Here is a 19753-nt window from a genome sequence, read left to right on the forward strand (position 1 = left end):
ATTTAATTAAAAAAATGTATTGATTTTAGAGGGGAATAGAGAGAGAGAGAGAGGTCTGAAAGAGAGACACTGATTTGTTGTTTATTCATACATTCCTTGCTGGATTCTTGAATGTGCACTGACCGGGGATCAAACCCACAGCCTCAGTGTACTGGGATGACACTCTAACCAAGTGAGCTACCTGGCCAGGACCCTTGCCTATGCTTCTGGTGTGAGGCCAAGGCCTTAGCTTTGTGTTTGGTCCTCTTGAGTGTCTTGTGGTCCTTCTTCTGTGAGAGACACCATTACCCAGTGTCTCCGGTTCCCATTTTTCATTATTCTCAAGGGAGGTGAGATTTAAAGATCTTTGTAAAGCAAGCTGATCCTTGTAGGGAAACCTTTTCCCAATTTTTAATAGTTGTCTCTCCTACTTCATTGGGGAACAGTTTCTTTAAGAATTCACCCTCTAAAGCATTCCATCTAGTTCTCATAACAGAAATGGAAAACTTTTGAAGTTCATTCTACCCATTCATGTACTATTTAGTGGAATAGAATTACCAATGCTTTCAACATAGACAGGCCTGGGGACCAGCAGATCAGGTCTCTGGTAAGCCTGCACCTCACCGGGTGGGAGCAGAGGTGGCCCAGAACGGGGCAGGGTGTGTCACAGGGCACGAGAATGCCTGTTACTCGGCAGTGCATGGGCGTGGCCTGAGCACGGGCTCCGCCCACAGCACCTCTTTCTGTCTGTCCTGGCTCATTCTTTGGAGCAAATGAATGAGGAATGACTTGGAAGCCGAGGTTTACCTGGGGATGCACTTTTCATTTTCTTCTGAGTTTTCCTGCGCTCTCTTTTCATTTTAATCTCTTCTCTTGCTCACTTTACGCCTACTTGTTGAATCACTGCTGTGGATTCCAAGGGCCAGGAACCAAATGGCGAATCAGCTCACTGTCTGGGGTGGCAGTATCTACAGTGTGGTGTTTTGTCAGTAAGTGAAAGGCAGAGGTATTTCACCACCTCCCAACATCTTCTTATGGAAGGTTTCAAACATTCAGAAGAGTGGAAGGTTTTATGTTTTTGAAATTACTGACATTCAGTTGAGCTGAACGTTCTTACCAACACGGCAGGGAATGCAGGACGGACGCCAAGAGGCCGGTCTCTCCTTGCGAGAGTCTGTGTCGTGGAGACGCAGGCCCCAAGAGCACGGAGCAAGAAAGATAACCAGAGCCCGAGGGCGTGTTCTCACGAGGGCTGGGAACCACAGACGTGTCATGGGAGATGCAGCAGGTGGGGGCACCCTTGTCCTTGTGGCAGGGGTGGGTTTCCGTAGGCGGAAAGCTTTCTGTCTGGCCATCAACATCATAGTCGTCCATCAAGGTCATTGCCTAGGTGGGTCACACAGGCTGTAGGATTATCACACCTACCAGTTAACACTTCCTGACTAATAAATGACCCCAAGAGTTTGGGCTGTCAGATCTGTGGGTCAGTTGGTGGGGCTCCGGACCTGGGCTGGTCCAGTGGGGGGTTAATGGTCCGGCGTGACCTCACTCACATGCCTCGCGGCTGACTCAGTGTCGGCTGGGATGACGGATACCCCTAGGCCACGTGCCTCTCAGCCTCCAGTGGGCTAGCAGGGGTTTCCCATGACAGCGGATTCAGGAATCCTAAAAGCAGCTAGAGAGAGGGCAAGTTCCTCTACCTTAGCGCCTTTCGAGTCTCTGCTTGCCTCCCGTTTGTTGATGGATGTCTCGTGGACCACATGAAGTTGAATAGCTCAGCCTGCACTGGGTGTGGGAGGTTAAGAATGCCTACTTAGGGGGAGGGGAATCATTCGTGGCCATTTTTTCCCATCATGTTCTGCCCTGGCTGGTTTTGTGATGGCCTCCTTTGGGAACTAGTCCAGCATAGAGGTTGGTGCGTTTGATAGCTGGTGATCTAGGGGCCAGTCACGGTGTAAGTCCCCTCCACGATGGTTGACCCAAGTTGAGGCCCATGGGAAAAGGGTATCAGGGATCAGTTTTAGAGGAATGTGTGCTCACAACTCCCTCTAGTGTTTCCACTTGCCAGTGCAGCTTGGGAGTGTTTCCGTGGACCTAACTTTTCACACAAAAGTGAGACTCCCAGTAAACAAATATGGGTATGCATTAATACCCGGTGGACAGCAGCCTCTTTGTGGGATCTGGAGATAAGTCCAGCTGTGAAAGCTGCAACACTCCCTTCTGAAATCGGCCGCCCTTATCCATTGTGTCCAGAAACTGGTTTTACAACTGCCGACATTTACGGAAATGCTTTCTCTCTTATGTCATGGGTTGTGATGCAAGGGAATCTGTAGTGTTAAATGCCAGTTACAGGGGCGTCTTCATGGCCCAGGGACATTCCAGAGAGATTCCGGAACCTGCTATAAAGTCAACTGCCTGTGGACTAAATTAGGAAATGGTAGTTTAAATAACGATACAGGACCGTGGAATAAAATAAATCATCTAAATTTGTACCTAAAATGAAAGTCCCTTCAAACAGATACTTCAAAACATTTTCTTTGTCTTGAAACCGAAGATAATTTTAACCCACAGCTTCTTAGTTGAAGTTGTTGCTTGGAATTTACAGCCTCAGCTTCTATAGCTCTGGTGTCTCTCATTTTTGTTTCTTCAGGCTTCAGACTTAGCTTGACACGTGGCTCTCTCATCCTTCTCAGCCCCAGACTCACTGGCACCAGGGAGGGCTCCGGTTTTCTAGGGAACGGACCCTCGTTATCGCCTATAAGCAAGTCTGCTTCGGGGCCGCTGACGGTGATCGTGTGGGTGCACGGATTCTTCTGCATTAGTGTTTTGGGGCTTTGAGGGGGGATAAATTCCCAAAAGCGGGATCACTGAGTCAAAAGGCAGTTCCATTTTTAATTTTTTGAGGTTAACTCCATACCACTTGCCACAGCGGCTACTCCAGTCTGCATTCCCACCAAGCGCCCATTGTAGATGATCTGTAGATGAGTGGGTAAAAAAGCGGTGGTACATGTATGCAAGAGAGCACTGCTTGGCTGTAAAAAAAAATCTTAGTCTTTGCAACAGCCTGGATGGACCTGGAGAGTATTAGGCTAAGTAAAATAAGTCAATCAGAGAAAGACAAGTATCATGTGATTTCACTTACATGCGGAGTGTAATGAACAAAATAAACTAACAAAACAGAAACAGACTCCTAGATAGAGAGTAGAATGAGAGCTGTTGAGGAGGGAGGCTGGGGGCTGGGTGAAAAGGTGAAGGGATTAAGCAAAACCAAAAAAAAAAACCCCTCAGACACAGACACCAGCATGGTGCTTATGGGGGGGCGGGGGGGGGCGCGGGAGGTAGGTGAGGGTAGAGGGGGCATAAATGGTGACGGAAGGAGACATGACTTGGGGTCAGTTCGGACAAAATTCATGAAATAGCTTAGCAACATTTTCCAGTTTTCTTGCTGGACTTTTACCTCACCTGACTCTCCACTGAAAGGAAAGAATAGACGCAAACTTTTTTTGTTGGTTTTCGAGGTTTTTCTTAATGGACATTTTTAGACTTCCAGCACCTTGATCCAGGGGCTGTATTGTTTTAGAACACAAAAGTGTCCCCAAGCATCTCAGCCAGATTATAGAGTATAGATGTGCTCATAAACCGAGCGTAGATCCAAGCAGGTCGGATTTTCTTGCGCCACTACTAAGAAGAGTAAATTATGTAGAGCTTTCTGTTCTTCTAGGGAGGGGGCCTGGAGCTCCTGCAGTTCACAGCGTGGGTTCTCCGGGTGAATTCTAAGTGCCAGGACATTCCAGGGTTTTGTTTGTTGGTTTGGGCTGTGTTGCCAAGAACCCAAATGAATGCTGAAGACTCACTTCCAACTTTTTAGCTGTTTATCAGCAAAATAAAAGCCATATGTATGAACCAAATATAAGTCATTTGAGATTTCAGGGGAGAAAAAGGGAGACGAGTGGAGTAATAGAGAGAGAGATGGCTGAAAGAAATGATTCTAGAAATAGATGATTTATTTTATATCTTCTAACGTTAGGCTTCTGGGGTCCCCTGGTTGTCTAAAGGTTTTTGTAAAGTCTCATTGTGTTTCACACGTGTCCTTCCCTCATTGTGAAGGACATGGAGCTGAGCGCAGTCAGGAAGGAAGTTGAAGGGAAACATGTAGACACCTAGAAAGAAACCATGTGCACACACTCAAAGAACACCAGTTTTCAGGAGCGTGGGGCCAGAGGCACCTCTTGCTTGCCTGGTTTCCTGGCCCGACGTCTGCCTCTCACGTGCCTGTGGCCCCGGACTCCACGGACCAGCGGCTGCGGACTCAGCTGGGCTCGGGGAGTGTCGTGGACATGTGCACATCTCACGAACTCCCCTCTCTCATGGAACGAGAATGAAGCAGCCACGTCATCACACAGCCCGAATTTGTCTCTAGGCGCTGTCCTAAACCACCCATTTCTAAGGGCACCGCACTTGTCCTTGCCCTCTCTGAGAGGGCCGGTAGCATGACCAGGCTCCCACCCAGAGGACTGGGTGCACCCCCCACCTACCCCATGAGCGCCCTGAGCAACAGGCTGCAGGGTCGAGTTGGGAGCTCCAGCAGAAATGACGTACCCTTGCCAGGTGAGACTGGACTTCCACTCCTGGACTTTGACCTTGACTCCACCAGTCCCTCCTGAGTTTCCTACCAGGGCTTTTGCAATGACTTGCTTCTCACCCTGGCCATCGGCGAGCCATCAGGGGACGAGGGGCTCCATGGCTGTGCGGATGCAGGTTTCTGGCGGGAGGGGGGGGCCAGTGTCCAGCGTGCTGAGTTTTTCCCAGCAGTGTTTTCATATTTCCATGGTGCTTCCCACCACAAGTCACGCCGTCATGCATTCATTACACACCAGCTGTGTGCGAGTGTCTCTTTGGGTGTGGGACAGGTAGGCACAGGTTGGGGATGGACACCCACCTGGGGGCCGCGAGGAGCCTTTTTCTCAACCAGTGCAATTCTGGCCGACGTCCTGGGGTGGGCTCTTTGTCTCAGGCCGAGCTTGACCAGAAGTCCGGTTCCAGTGGGGAGTGAATCACGTCAGGACTGTTCTACCCAGACTCTGAACTCCATGTGGCTTTTTCCTGGGTTGGCTGCTTCACTGTCTCTGGCTGTTTGGTTGGAAAACTGGGAAGAGGAAGGGCAGGGAGATCAGACTCAGATGAGCCGCTTTTCCACTCTGTTGCCTTGAGAGATTAACTGGGGGCAGATGCTGAGATTCTTTTCCGAAATGAGGATCTATATGATGTGTGGATCCTGTGATTTCTTGTCTTTTTTATTGAGGCAAAACATGCATAATACAAAATGTATCATTTCAGCCATGTAAGTGTGTAGGTCAGTGACGTTAGCATGTCCACAGAGTTGCTGAGCGACCGCCATCGCCACACACCTCCAGGCCTCCTCCGCCCCCACGCTGAGGCTCCGAAACACTCAGCACATTTCTCCAACCTTCGCGTGTCTGCCTACTCTCTCTCCCTCTCTGATTCCCTGACCCATGGACGCGTTCTTGAGTTCACGTCTACAAGGAAGAATACGCCACCACAAATCCAGCAGAGATAGGAAATACCCCAGCCAGAGGCTGGACTCCTGTCCCCTCTCTTCCCGTGAACGTTTTGTTGGAAAACTCGATGGTGACTTGGGCTCTTCCTCCATTTCTCTGTCACCCACAGTGAGAACAATCTTCAGGAAGATCTCTTTGACCAGATCTTGGCTGGGAAGCTCGAGTTTCCAGCCCCCTACTGGGATAACATCACAGACTCGGCCAAGGTACCACCCAGGCGTGTCTCTGTGGGTGCATGGCGTCCGGGGATCCTCACTTCACATGAGGCTCTTGGCCTGGAGCACCAGGTCTGCCTTGGCTTTGCACAGCAGTCCTTCGAGTTTGTTCCCTGGTAGAGTCCCTGAACATAACCAAATTCTGAAAGCTGGACAGGCTGTCTTTCCAGTTCACCCCCATTGTCCCCGTCAGAGCCCTAAATACTTGTTTTCTCATTTATTCAAGAAATATGTACCATATTCTGCCATGTAGAACACATTCCCATGTATAGTGTGGACCATGGTTTTGGCCCAAACTTTCAGGAAAAACATCTTCCGATTTAATTTTTTAATTCAAGTTTTTTATTTATTTATATTTAAAAACAAAACTGATTATCCTATTCCTGGGTATCATTTTACATACGGATATTCTTAACAGCTTTCCAGAGTTACATTTTTAATGCATAAACATAAATAAAAGAATTAAAAACATTTATGTAGATATGGAATTAGTTCTATCCATGTATACTGTGCATCCTTATTCTCCCCTCAAAAATTTGGGCAAAAAAACTGTGCAGTATACACGGTGAAATACGGTAGTAGACTCCCATCAGAATGTGTGAGTGGACTGGCAGAACGCACTGAACTGCCAGAAGGAGAGCCCTGTCGTGTTTCCTTGTGCAGTGTTGCTCACGAGCAGAGCCCTTAGGGGAGAGCGCCCTGGTTGAACGTGGACTCAGGAGAGAGCCTCTCTCCTCTGCGGGCTGCACAGTGAGGCCGTGGTGTCTGCAGAGTCGCCTTGTGCGCACCAGGAGTGTCGGCAACAATGGTTTTTCAGTTCCAATGGCTGCGCAGCTGTGATGGCTGTTCTTCAGAGTACTCGGTGCAAACTCGGGTTTCTGCATTCATGCAGAAATCACCCCCTTTTGTCTCCTCTCTGGTCTTCTTCTTTCCAGGAACTAATCAGTCAGATGCTTCAGGTCAACGTTGAAGCTCGGTGCACTGCGGGGGAAATCCTGAGTCACCCCTGGGTGTCAGTAAGTACCCATGTTCCCGGGGAACGAACACCCGTGGTTCCATGGCCGTGAGTTTGCACAGGCCAAGTTCTGCACGTGTCCCCAGACCCGTGGGAGGTCTGCCTTCTCTGAGTGAGTGAGTGAGTAGTGTGAAGGTAGCTCTCAGGGTGCAGAGCAGTTGGCACCAGGATCCTGGAGTGTTCAGACCTGGGCAAGCCGCTGACCCTTTCCGGGCCTCAGCTTCCCCCGCTGAAGAATGAAGGGGTTGTGGGAATGCTGTCTAAGGAGGCTTTCAGCATTTGCCTTCTGTAGTAGTTCTGGGGTCTGAGGGTTTTCAGGACTTTCCCAGAGATGGGCATGTTTCAGACCCTGCAGGAGACCCCCTGGCATGGCTGGGAGGTGAGACACAGGCCATTCCAGGGCTGGTCACAGAGCCGTCCTGCTGGCTAGAGTTCCCCTGGGCTTGGGGGGTGCCCCTGGGTTTAGGCAGACAGCCCTGTAACGGGGACCTCGGGAAAGTCTGTACCTCCCTTGTTCCCAGACGCTCCTGCAGAGTGAGGCTCGTGTACTCTGCCCAGGGCTCGTGCCCACCTGGGGGCCCCCTGTGCTCCTCTGCCACCTCCACTGCCCCCCAGGTCCTGGCATCCAGGTCCAGCCTCTCTGGCTCCTGCTGAGACCCATGGCCCTTGGACCAAGGAGTTGAAATGCCACATTACTTTATGAACAATGGAGGCTAACCCCTAACTGAACCCTTGGTTAAAATAATAAACTGTTCATTGGTTTTGGTGTACTAAATTATACAGCATTTGTGCTGTGCGGGGAGGGTCTCAGAATTCTGAAGATCGTGCGCCCTGAGCCCTGGACTTAAGGAGCTGGGTGGAGGGGTTGGGCCTTTCTGAGGGCCCAGGGCTGCTGGGCAGCAGCGATCATTTGTGACGGGTTCCCCCAACCTCGTGGCTAAGGTGGGCCTGGCAGGAAGAGGCGGTGGTGCTGGTGGTGGGCGGTGTGTGTGTCCATTAAGGAAGAGACCAGGCAGTAGCCGTGGAAACTGAAACCCCTGTGCTTGCCCTTGGCCGCAGGACGACGCCTCGCAGGAGAACAACATGCACGCCGAAGTCGCAGGTAAACTGAAGCAGCACTTTCACAACGCGCTCCCCAAACACAACAGCACCACCACCGGGGTCTCCGTCATCGTGGTAAGTGGGCCGCACCGCCCTGCCTCTGGAGGGAGAGCGGCTGCGTCTGGCCTGGCTGCTCGGCCGACGCGGAAGCTGTTCAAGCGGAGAGCTGAGAGCCTACCCCACATGGAAGCTGGCGCCTTCCATGCTCCCCGTTCCACTTCAGATTGGCTTGGCATGGGCAGCGCCCCCACCTGGCTGACGCCCAGGCCTCGGGCCCCGGGTGGGGAGTTGTGCAGGTGCCAGTGAGGCCCCACGGCCGGGCCCCAGGCGCCGCGGAGCCTGCAGCCTCTTCCAGGCCCAGCCCTCCTGGGCAGCCGCTCCTGCCCGCTCTTCTGCAGGGGGCTCCCTGCCTGCTGGGGCTTCCAAGACAGACTGCCTGAGGTGTGGATTGTTCTTAGAGCCTGGGATGGGAAACAGCCCAAGTTAAACACACGCCATTTTAAAAACCACTATTTTGTGGCTTCTGGAAGTTCAGAACAGTGTGAAAAAATTACTTTTTCCAGGGTTGGTAGAATGAATGCTATGGGAAGTCAGTAACAGTGATTGCCACAATTTCTCAGACCTTCCTTCTTCCAAAATGTTTTCAAGGCAGCTTCCCTCCATCCACGTACACAACAAATTAAAATAAGCAACGTAACATTCACGTAAGTTCAGCGAAAGGAAATTGAGGGCAGCACAAAAAATACTGAGCCAGAGTTAGGGTCAGGACGCCCCACCTAGCTGCCGGGACCAGAGCCCTTGCCGAACTCGGGCCGGGAAGCTGGCCCTGAGGTCTCTGCACCTGCTGATGGAGCCCAGCCAACTCGGGCCCTGGTCCCTGCTGCGCCCACAGTGTGCACAGCCCAGGAGCAGGCTGGGGAGTCGGCGGGCCCGTCTTCCAGATCAGGCTGCCTAGGAAAGGGCTGCCCGAGTCGATGGCCTCTCGCCCCCGCTGACGACACTGGGTCTCGGCAGCGCCCATGGCCGCTGGTGGCCTGACAGCTTGTGACAGGCTGTCTCCACAGCTCCGTCCTTCTTGCCGCTGGCTTCTCACCTTCTGGAAAGGCTCGATTTGTTTGCTGACCCACTAGAAGGGAAGCAGTTGCTGGTTCTCATGCTCCTGTGCAGTCTAGGAACCTAGGAATAACCGGACAGAGGTTGGGAGGAACCACCCCCAGCTTGCGCCTGTGAAATATGTCTGTTGAGAGCCCCCCCACCTCTTTAGCCCCCACAGGCCTGCTGTTCCCTGTCCCGGGGAGCCTGCGTGTCCCTGGCAGCCCTCTGGGTGTCCCTGCACCTCCCTGACTTCTCCCCTGCCCCTTCCCGAGTGCGCCTGCAAACAGGATCTTTTGACATGTTTCAGGACTTTTGGTGGGGGTGGGGGTGCCAAAATACGGGAAGGCCTCTTCAGTTGTGGTTTTCCTGGCATTTTAGCAGCGCTCCGCTGAAAGCCTGAGCAAGCCCAGCTGTCTCAGAAGCACAGCTCAGTCAGACACTTTGAAAAGAGCTGTCCTGACTGAGCCCAGATTCAGGGGATCTGCCCCCCGATGGACAGAGTAAGGCTTGGACAGTCTTGCCACATGCCCCGGGGTTAGGCAGCTCCTGGGAAAATTTAGAAATGCATTATAAATTGGCACACTTGACCTGTAATGAAAAGCCCGAGGGAGAGTGATTAGTTAGAATCAAACTTGAATATTGTATATTAAGATTCATAGTCTCCCAGAGCTGTGCCCAGGGCTGACGAGAGAGGTTCACCCTCGTTGCCTGGGGCGTCTGTTGACTCAGGGCCCAGAGAGGGGTCGCTGGCCTGAGGCCTGCAGCCTGCCGAGGCCCCGGAGTGGCCCAGCCCCTCTGCCTCCCGGTCCCGTGCCGGTTCTGCTCTCCACAGTGCCGTTCAGACCCCCTCAGACAGAGCTGCGTCTCCTGGTTGACAAGTGGCCTTCTCCCATTTGCTGGCAGAGGTCCCCAGTCAAGGGGACCTCCTGAGCTTTAACTGGATGCTTCCGTGAATGAGGAGCCTGTTGTTTATAATTCCAGGGGTGATGGTATATGCTGTGTGTTCACATGTATGTTCAAATTGTCATTTTAAGCATGTTGGCGGGGCTCCAGGCAGCCCCATGTTCCCTGCACAGCTCTGCAGGCTGTTAGCTCTGAGGAACTGCTGAGTCACACCGTAACATTCAGTCCCTGCAGTTGAAATCGGTAATGCTTGTCTCTGGAGGTACTAATTCTCCATGGCCAGAAAGCTGGCCTGTGAATTTTGGCTTGTCCCCAAAGGCACCGGAGAGGAGGCTCCTGCAGGGACATCATGCTAACCCTCCCCCACCCGAGGACCTGACCTGGGGCACAGCTGTGTGGGGGCAGCTTGCGACGCTTCTGTGTCGTTACCCTCACCCCTTTCCCCGTGATTGTGTGTCTGTGTGTCCTGCCCTTAAGAACAGTTTTAAATGTCTTCATGTAAACAATCACAAAAGACTCCCCCTGGTATATACGGGTTCCAGCAGAAGTAACGCCTGCTTGTGTGTGGTTGGTAAGGTAATAATATGAGTGTAATACTTTATAGGGTTAATTTGAACATTTCAGCTAAAATGTCATGTGGTGTGCTTGAGTGTCATATTGTGTCTTTTATTACAGAATTACATGCTTATGATTTGTAATAAAAGATTGTGTAATGAAAAGGGGGGGGGCATTACTTGTGCCGACCCCCTGTATATGCTCTCGTAACTGGAGTGTGGGAGGTGAATATGGTTTCCTACAGATGCTCCTAGTAGTGGAAATAGTGCATCGGAGTTTGAGGTGGGGTCCTCAGGTGACAGTGGTGTGACCGACAGACAGAAGCTTGCCCTCCCCTGTCACCTCGCCGCCTTAGCCCACCAAGGTCAGCGCCTGAGGCTCCGGGGCGGAAAATGAAAGGACAGGAACGGTACCTCCCAGTGAAAGAAAGTAAAGCTGATGCTGTTGTCTGCGTTTCATTTGACAGTTTGATTTGGCAGTGTGAGAGACACGTCTGAGTTTCGCTCTTTACCCAGCTGAGACTCTGGGGACCCCTGAAGCAGAATTCTGGTATTCAGCACGCCGGTGCTTTGTCCGAGCGACTTCTAATCCTCAGCCCCCCTTAAATCTGCATGCGTACCTCAGGCTTCTGACACCAGCAGTGGCTAGGAGCTTCTTACCAGTGCGGGCCTCCAGCACCTACTGACACCCTCTTCGGCCAGCCCGGCGCACGGCTGGGAGACTTTCTCAGCTTGCTGCACTGCCTGCCTTTGCAGATCAGGAGCTGGCGCGTGCTCAGAAAGAGGGCTCCAGCAGATAGATCTCTGGATGGCTGCTGTTTTCCACTTAGGTGAACCAGCATCTTTCTGTGAGTGACAGCGTAGGATGGGTGCCTCTGTGAAGGAAGGCTTTTGTTCTCTTTCTCCTGGCACATCTCCGAAGATGCGTTTTTATCAGTAAGGCAGTGTAGAGCGAGCTAGCCTTCGGGATAAGAGAGGAGAATTATATTGGGTAAGATTTCGGTTTCCGACAGCCCCACGGTGGTTTTGGATTGCACTTGCAATTCTCGGACTTGCCCTTACTGTACGTGCAGAGGAAAGGACAGGGGGCTTGCAAAGCAGGTTGTTGTCTGTCCCCGCAGGCTCCTCCCAGCCTCGGGAACTAGACGGCGCCATCTTGTGGCAGGAAAGGGAATGCTAAGAAACCTGACGCCCCTTGAATCTTGCCTTGAGAAGCGATAAATGCAAATGGTGTGCTTTCCTACTCCAGGGGGATTATGCTTCTTTGAAGGGGAAATCTGGGAATGATTCGGGCTTAATTTAAGATAGACAAAGCTGTTTCAATCGTGTTGCTTCTGTTTAAAGTAAGTCTAGTTTCTGTCCCTGCTTCTCTCCCCCTTTCTCCTGCCTCTCCCGCCTCTCCCGCCTCTCCCGCCGCCTGCATTTGCTCCCCTCTGACTAGGTCCAAGGCAATGGTATGTACTGACTGCACTGCGATGCTTTGTTCTGCTGCACACGCCTTCTCCCCACAGGAAGAGAAAAGGAGAAATAACTGGTGGTTTCTTCTACCCGGGAGAAATTCGTGGTAGAAAAAACAAGGCTGCCTCTGCATGCTCAGTGTTCTCACGGAGGGGTTGGCCGGGAGGCCTCTCACGGTCGGCTCGGCTCCGGCTCGTGGACAGTGTTCTCAGAGATGACCGCACGTTCACCTTGAGCGTGGACGGGCCCACAAAGAGCACCTGTCTGTGGACACCAAGTGCCCCGATGGCAGCCACATCAGTGTCTGTCTCAGAAAGCCCTGTGGTGTATTCCGATTTTCTCGACTCGTCCATGTTTTCAGAGTACGGAAAGAATCGGTGGTCTGCCCCCTCTCCCCCCGGGGTGGCTATATTGCAAAATACCTCCTGATGGGTTGTGCCTTCTGGCTAAAGGTGCCTGACGGCTGGCGGGTCTCACCGAACAAACCAGAAATACTTGGAAGGAGTCAGAGAGGAGAACAGCGTCCCCTCCCAGCACAGGGTTGGAAGGGAAGGCGATTTCCTTCTGGTTGGCGAGTTGAGCAGACGAAAAGCCTTGGGGGTGGGGTGGGGTCCGGAAGAGCAGGCGAGGGGATGGCGGAGGGTCCAAAATGGGCAACACTGCCACACTGGGAGCCCAGGTTTCTGTGGGTAATGCAGCCACATGGACTGTCACGGGGTCACTTACTGACGCTTCTGTGACAGAGGAGCGGCCTTCCCAGCTGTGATGGAGAAGCCGTCCTGGAAAAGTTCTTCAAAACCCTAGCATGGTTCTCTTGTTGAACAGGATTCTCGGGGCTCAAGGGCTGGGCATGGCAGGAAACACTCCGGACTCAGGTGCTGCTCAGAGCTTGCACAGAGTCACCTGAGGCTGCCGTCCAGGGCTGGGGCCACCGAGCCAGGGGCCGAGGCTGGTGCGGCCTGTGCGGGGGTGGGTGCCTTCAGCCCACTTCGCTCTGAGGCCTCTGCTGGAAGAGAGGCCAGCGGTTATTTCTCCTCTTCTGTTTCTGAGCCCCGTGCATGCTCTGTGGTGCGCTCGCTCTGCTGGGGTAGCTGCGCCCTGCCACCAGTCTGACTGTGTGGTCTCTGCTGCTCTCTCCGCAGAACACGGCTCTAGATAAGGAGGGGCAGATCTTCGGCAGCAAGCACGGCCAGGACAGCGGCCGCGCCTGGGTGGAGCCCGCCTGTCCAGTTCCCCCCTGTGCCGAGGAGGCCCCCGAGTCCGGGGCGGCAGCCTCGGCCCCTGCCCCGCCGCAATCGCCCACGCCCCCCTGCCCTCCTGCTGCCACGGGCTGTGAGCGGGCAGGGACCTGGCGCCGCCACCGGGACTGACGCCGGCAGGCACGCAGGCCTGAGCCTGGCCTGCTGGTCCTTGGGCTGCTGCCTGGCCCGGTTCATGCCCTGGGCTGTGCCCTCCCGTTCCCGGGGGTGTCACCTGCAGCCTCAGCTTTGGTGACATATTCAGAGCAGCTTGGTTTCAATGATCCTACTTTCGGTTCAACGGACATTTTACAGCGTCACCAGGAGAATGTGCAACTTTTTTTCCAGGATTTAACGCATTTTTATAGAAACACTTTGGATGAGAGCCGAGACCTCTCCCTTCTTTAAGGAAACTCAGAGTGCTCCTTTTTTCTTACCACGAACTGCGGACTGCACCCGCCCCTTGGTGGGTGTCCTGTGGGAGGTGACGGGGCGTCTGCCTCGGCGCAAGCGGTTGGAGGACTGGCGTTCCACCAGCAGAAGCGCGCGTCGGAGGGACAGTCTAGCCTCGGACACCAGTCCCACCCAGGGACCCCGAAGGGCTCTCAGGCGCCGCCACGCGGCTCGGGGGTGCTGGGCTCACCGCAGACAGCCCTGGGCCTCTGTTTGTACGGGGACCTCTCGGGAAGGGCACTTTCTCCCCCAGACGTTGTGTGTTCCCCCCAACCCCCCCCCCCCCCAAACACGTGAATTTAGAATGCTAACGGAGCGGGATGGCCCTGGCGTCCCCCCAGGCTCCTCGCCCGCGGACACAGCCCCCCGCGAGACCGCAGCGCCGGCGGCCCTGGGCGAGGTGCGCCGCAGACCCCCCTGGTATCACCCTCCCGGAAGGCTGCTGGCAGTTTTTCCTGTTTTCCACCACTCTGCTCTTTTTAACGATTGTACATAGTAGTGTCTTTGTTTTACCTGCTCGCCTTCTAAACTGGCGGGCCCTGTAGTTCCTTTGCATTGTTAGATTCCCCCCCACATGTGTACCCGACCTGCAATAAACTCTTCCTTAGTGAGAACAAGTCGTCGGGGCGGGCGCAGGTTTCTGTGTCCTTCCGCGAAGGATGCGTGGTCGCAGGCTCGGGAGCCGGCAGGTGCTGGTGTGTTTGATGCAGCCTAGGGGCCGTGGGGGGAGGAGAGGAGGGTGCTTGGGGCGGGGGGGGATGTCTCCTCGGAGGTTCTTCGATTACAGGCACAGCTACTCACGCGACAGAGCCGGACAGGGGTCGTGGACACGTGACGGAGTGCACAGCAGCGACAGCAGGAGGCGGGGTAGGTGTCTCTTTGTCTGTGTCCGTCTCTGCCTCGTGGTGCACCACCTTGGCCACCCCCCGACCCACCGAGATTGGGTGGTCTTCTGTCTCTGTTTTTGGTGCTTTTTTGGCTTTTTTCCCTGTTCCCTTGTCACGTCTGCTTGCTCACCTGTCCCCAACCCCTCAAGGCTGCACAACCCGGGGCTCAAAGCCGTCAGCATGGCCCTGGATCTGTTACTTAAGCTGCTGTGCAAATGAGATGATTGTGGACGATTGGTCTCTGGGCTGGTGCTGCCGCCGCACCCGCAGGCTGGCTGCACAACCCAGGTGGGCTGCCTGGTCCGCAGCTGCAGCGGCCACAGCCTCCGGAGCAGGGCAGGCTCAGAAAAGCTGTGGGGGGCCGCTCTGGAATAGTCTGCTCATCTTTCTCCTTCCTGAGAGGCCAGAGAGCCAGATTTTCAGCTTCCAGTGGAAAGAGCTTTGTTAATGGAAGGGAAGTCGTAATGCGAAGGGAGGAGCAGGAGAATGAAAATGGTGCTGGAACAAGGCTGCTGGTACTGGCCAGAACCTGAAACCTGACCCTGTCCCTTCCTCTGTGTGAGGCCCAAAGACCATTTGCTAAAAACCTAAGAAAACGAGTGGCCAGTCAGCAGTGACAGGATGAAGGAGCACCTTCTCTCCCGCACCTGCTCCCACCCTCTGTGCCAGCGTTGGCGGGGCTGGGAGGGGGCGTGGCCTAGAGGAAGAGTGGCAGCAACCAGGTGGGGCGGGCCCAGCGGGGGCCTGGCGGCTCTCCTGGAATGGCCTGTGCCCCCAGACACGGAGAGTAGCATGCGGTGAGAACAGAGCGGACCGAGGAGTTAGGGGACGTGGCCCAGGCCGTGGAGTTGGCAGGAGACATCGCAGAGATGTTGTTGCGGTTCCCGGCGGACGCCGGAGCCTGTGCTGTGTGGCCGCCCCGGTCGGTCGCCCAGGGGCAAATCCAGGTCTCCTGGAAAAGGGCGGTTCTGACACCCCCAGCACCTGGGCCATCCACCCGTGCACGTAGCGATCATGCATCGGTCTCTCCTCCTCAGGACACATGTGGAGTGCAGACACTTAATGCCAGGCGGTCCGCTCCTGCACCGTGAGGCTGCCGTGTGCTTGTCTTATGCCCACTCCTTTCCTTGGGTGGGCGATCAGCGTCTAAAGACACTGACCTTGGGAAGGGGGTAGGAAAGGGGGGCAGTGACCTGCCGAAGCCAAAGCCATCTGGAGCTGCCTGCGGGGCCCAGCAGTTGGGCCTGGAGCCAGTGAGAGAGAGAGAGAGAGAGAGAGAGAGTGTGTGTGTGTGTGTGTGTGTGTGTGTGAGTGAGTGAGGGCTGCCGTGACGTGGGAGTGTGTGGAACTAAAAGCGCCTGGCAGACCCTTCCCAGAGTGTTTCCGTGGGCCCCACTGCGGTGTGGGAGGCAGGAGGCGATGGAGACCGCTGGGAGCAGACTTGCCGAGTCGGCAGGACTGCTGCGGGCCAGCCCGGCGCGGCCTCGGAGACAGGCGGCTGGAGTGCTCGCAGGCCTACGGGGACAGAACGTAAGCTACACATTCAATGTTTTCTGGTGCAGATTAAACAAAATTAAGGAACAGGTGAGAGTAACAGTATCATGTTTTATTTAACGCAATGTATCTAAATACACCCACAGCATCATTTCAGCCTGTAATCAACATTTCACAACCACCAGGATGTGTTACACTTTCTGAAATCAGTCTTTGAAACGGGTGTGTGTTCACACTGACGGCCCGTCTCAGGGTGGGCGAGGCTCCTTCACGCCCCAGTGGCCACCCGAGAGGCCACGGCCTCCCCTCTGTTTTCACTGCTGTGTTGTTCGGTGGTCCATGGCCCCGAGTGTGAACAGTGACACGGGAAGCATGCTTCCCCGTTGTTTTTAAATGGCGGGAGCTGATGTAATGATCTCCACGGCTTCGAGCACTGGTGCAAACTAAGTGCCCGAGGCCTTGGTGCCACAGTGCCTGTGGGCCATGCTGTTTCCTTCGGTGCCAACAGGGTGGCTCACACGTCGGCGCCATCCTAGCTAGGCTGTGCTGTGAGGGGTACGTGTGGACTGTGACAGCGTGAGCCCGGCCTTCCCAGGTATGGAGCTGTGTTCTGGGGCCTCAAGGTGTGCAGGGCCAGCCAAGCAGCCACCACCCAGGGGGCAGCTGGGTGGTGAGGGGTTCGGCACCCTGGCAGCCAAGGGCCGGTAAGGTGTTAGTTAGGGGAGACCGGAGGCATGTCTGCTGGGTGTGTTCGGCTGCGGAAGGCCTGCTCTGTAGCAGGGGCGTAGACTTCTCGCAGTGGCTCCAGAGGGCACCCGAGGTCAGTGGGTAGGAGTTGCGCAGGGTCGGGTGTGAGTGCGGTGTCGGAGTCGGAGGAGGAGTCTGATTGCAGGCAGTCTGGTGGTCTGGTGACAGAATTAGCTGCTTTTTAAAGGAGTGACCACCGAGTTCTTGGAAGTGCCTGGATGCTAAACCATCCCCACCACAAGCAGCATCAGGGTGCAGAGTATTGCATCCTGTCTCCTCTGAGCCACAGCACAGCCCTGAGAAAGGTGCTCATCTCCCCCTTCATTAAACGTGATGCTTGCAAGGGTCTGGAGCTCTCCCGGACTCGCTGGAGCTGGGACTGGCCCTCCTCACTCCCGGGGCCGCTGTCCTTCGGGCTGGGCTGCCCCTCTAGGTGCGCACAGGTGCTTCAGAGGGGTCGTTTCTGTGGTAGGGTAGAGGTGGGATGGGGTGGAGAACACACCCAGCAAAGTGGTGGGGAACTGAGGGGCTAAGAGGCTAGCCGCTGGGGAGAGCAAGGGGTCTCTCCGGCGGGAGTCCAAGGCGGATGACTATGGTTGGCCTTGCCCAGGGGGTCCGAAGGGGCCACCTGGAGATCCAACCTGCAGCCCTGAACTCCAAGGCAGGTAGCAGGGGAGGAGTCGCCACCACTGAATGGATGCAGGGAAGAAAGGGTATGTTTGGTACAGCGATAGTCATTTACAGCCAACGTGTCCCTTCCCAAATGTAATTCCTCTCACTGGGGCAGAGCTGGGCGCCTCAGGCCTCCGGTGTGGTCGGGACGGCTCCAGCCTGCTGCCCCAGCTGGGTGAGTTGGGAGCACGGGGCACCTGTCTGCGCTGAGGCTGAAGCCAGGTCGGGAGCATGTCTTTCCAATCAAGTCCAAAGCTGCAGAGTAGCCAGCTGCTTCCTGCCAGGTCTGAGGCAAAGCACCCTTCCCAGCTCCACCCCCCCCACCCCCCCCAGATCTTGGTTTTGGCAAGAAAAATACTCCCGAACTTGAGACAGAAAAATAATTCATGTCTCTCGCCTATGGCTGCTGCAGTGGCCTCAGCCTCCACGGGTGCGTCTGCAGACTGCCTCCTTCCCTTGCGCAGCGCCCGGCCGTCTCAGGAAGATCGCTCGCCCGGGGGCCAGCGCGCCCTCGGTTTCATTACAGAGACAAATGCGACGTCCCTTGGTGGGAGCCATCTGCATTTCTGGGTCACAGCAGCCAGGGCTGGCAGTGATGTGTCAGTGTCACTGATAGTGGCCTGGAGCTTTTTAAATAGTGATCTTGTGACTTTGGGGGACCCAGGAAATGCATCATGGGCTACACTTTTCCAATCTATCTAAGGGAATCCGAAAGATGTTTCTCCTGCTCATCTGAAACAGAGGATTATTTTATTTTATTGATTTGCTGTTGACGGCCTCGCCCTTCCTTTTCAGTTGGACAGTTGGGAATGTCCCAGCTTCCCCGCAGTGATAACCTGTGACGCCTTCAGGAGGAGTGAACATCCTCCACCTGGTGCCACAGGAGGGGAATAGCTCAAGGGGCTGGGTGCTCTCCTCGGGGGAGCGGAGAACTCTCCCTCCTCAGCGGGGTGGGCAGGCACAGCCATGTGCAGGCACCGGCGTGCATGCCGATACGCATGGGTTGCACAGGTGCTGAGATATAAGTCGTGTGCCCTCTGTTCTGTGCTTGTCAACACGCCCTGGCCAAACGTGGTGTCCTGTGGTGACGTGAGGCTACGAGGCCGGTGGCTACTCCACGACCCTTCCAGCTCCTGCGTGTCACAGAGGGATCTGTGTTGGCAGTCTGCTGTGTTCTTTGGCGGCGATGCAGCGTGGGCAGGGCTGGTGCAGAAGGAAGGAGCAAGCCAGGCCCACGAGCTGTGTGGCTCACTCTTGAAACCACCACAGCCAGTAAGATCGCATCGACGGTACCTAGTGAGAGCCTCTCCCCTCGCATTCCCGTCTTGGTAGATCCATGACGTCATCTGCTGTTTTAATTCACCTGCATCTGCTTAAAGGGTGCAGCGTGGCTGGGTTCCCTGGCCCCCTTCTGTGACCTTGATCCGCACGACCTCTGCCATCTCACCAGTCCCCTGACAGCGAGGTGGGAGGACACACAGCACCAGGTATGTATGGTCAGGCCCCAGGCCTTTGGCTCTGCTCGAGGAGCTGAGTGGGAGGGGCTGCCCCGGGCTGCAGGCTCCTAACTGCATGTCCTTCACCCAGCATCTTGCGGTTCCCACACAGACGCTTCGAATCTCGTCCTGTGAAATCCTGTGAGCTCAGAAATAGGAGAGCTGAAGTGTGATGTTATCCCCAGGGCCTCAGCGGTTCCTGTTTGTTGAGCTACTTTATGAGAATGCTTGTTTGTGGGGTCTGCTGCACTTGGGGGGACCAAGATGCTCCCCTAGGAGTGACCCGTCCACACTGCTGTTCTCATCCGACGTCCACCTTCTGTTGTCCAAGCCCTCCCGCTGCCCCGGGGATCTGTAGGCATGCCCTGAGTTCCAGAGCCTTGGGGACTCGGCTGGCAGTGTTTCAGGAAGAGTCCGCACTGTCAGGGAGGGAGGTGTTGATGCCCCGAGGCGATGCGCTTGGAAACCAGCCGGGTACCACTCACTGGCAGCTGCACCCTCGCAGAACGTGCCCCCAAGTTCCCCGCTGGGGTGTCATTCATCCACTTTACTCCCCACCATGTCAATGCTGATAGTTTTTCCTGATCGGCTTATGCTTATTAAAAATAATATTTTTTTAAAGAAAAAAGTTAAAATTGAATGCATGTTGAGTAAACCCTATCAAACACTGTGCTACATTAGATTCTGTCATTAGGAAGCTCTTGTGTTGATGCTATAGCTACATCTGTTACCTGAAAATTGTTAATTTTCTACAGTTCTGACTTTTAAAAGCAATATAAAGGCAATAGAGGCACTAATTTTCTTCTTAGCCTTCAGAGGAAGTTGCTTTAACTAACTTGGCTTTAGGCTTGTACTATGGGATACAGT

At 54.6% G+C, this 19753-nt stretch overlaps 1 protein-coding gene across 8 annotated transcripts in view; it reads left to right on the forward strand.

Annotated features, from left to right (window-relative positions):
- DCLK2 (doublecortin like kinase 2) overlaps window positions 1-14204 on the forward strand; it is a 129661-nt gene extending 115457 nt beyond the window's left edge. For 5 of the 8 annotated variants that reach the window (XM_036031872.1, XM_028520894.2, XM_036031874.1 and 2 more), the window contains 4 exons: window positions 5668-5764; window positions 6709-6789; window positions 7848-7964; window positions 13042-14204. In XM_036031872.1, the coding sequence (XP_035887765.1) occupies window positions 5668-5764; window positions 6709-6789; window positions 7848-7964; window positions 13042-13269 (523 nt within the window). In that variant the 3' untranslated portion in view covers window positions 13270-14204. Of the gene's footprint in view, window positions 1-5667; window positions 5765-6708; window positions 6790-7847; window positions 7965-10908; window positions 10992-11690; window positions 11785-11882; window positions 11896-13041 lie in introns of all 8 variants that reach the window. The other 3 variants (XR_004904585.1, XM_036031875.1, XM_036031876.1) reach the window with 3 other exon arrangements.
- The last annotated feature ends 5549 nt before the right edge of the window (window positions 14205-19753 follow it).

This window comes from Phyllostomus discolor, chromosome 8 (genome assembly GCF_004126475.2).
Source record: "Phyllostomus discolor isolate MPI-MPIP mPhyDis1 chromosome 8, mPhyDis1.pri.v3, whole genome shotgun sequence".
Taxonomy (NCBI): Eukaryota; Metazoa; Chordata; class Mammalia; order Chiroptera; family Phyllostomidae; genus Phyllostomus; species Phyllostomus discolor.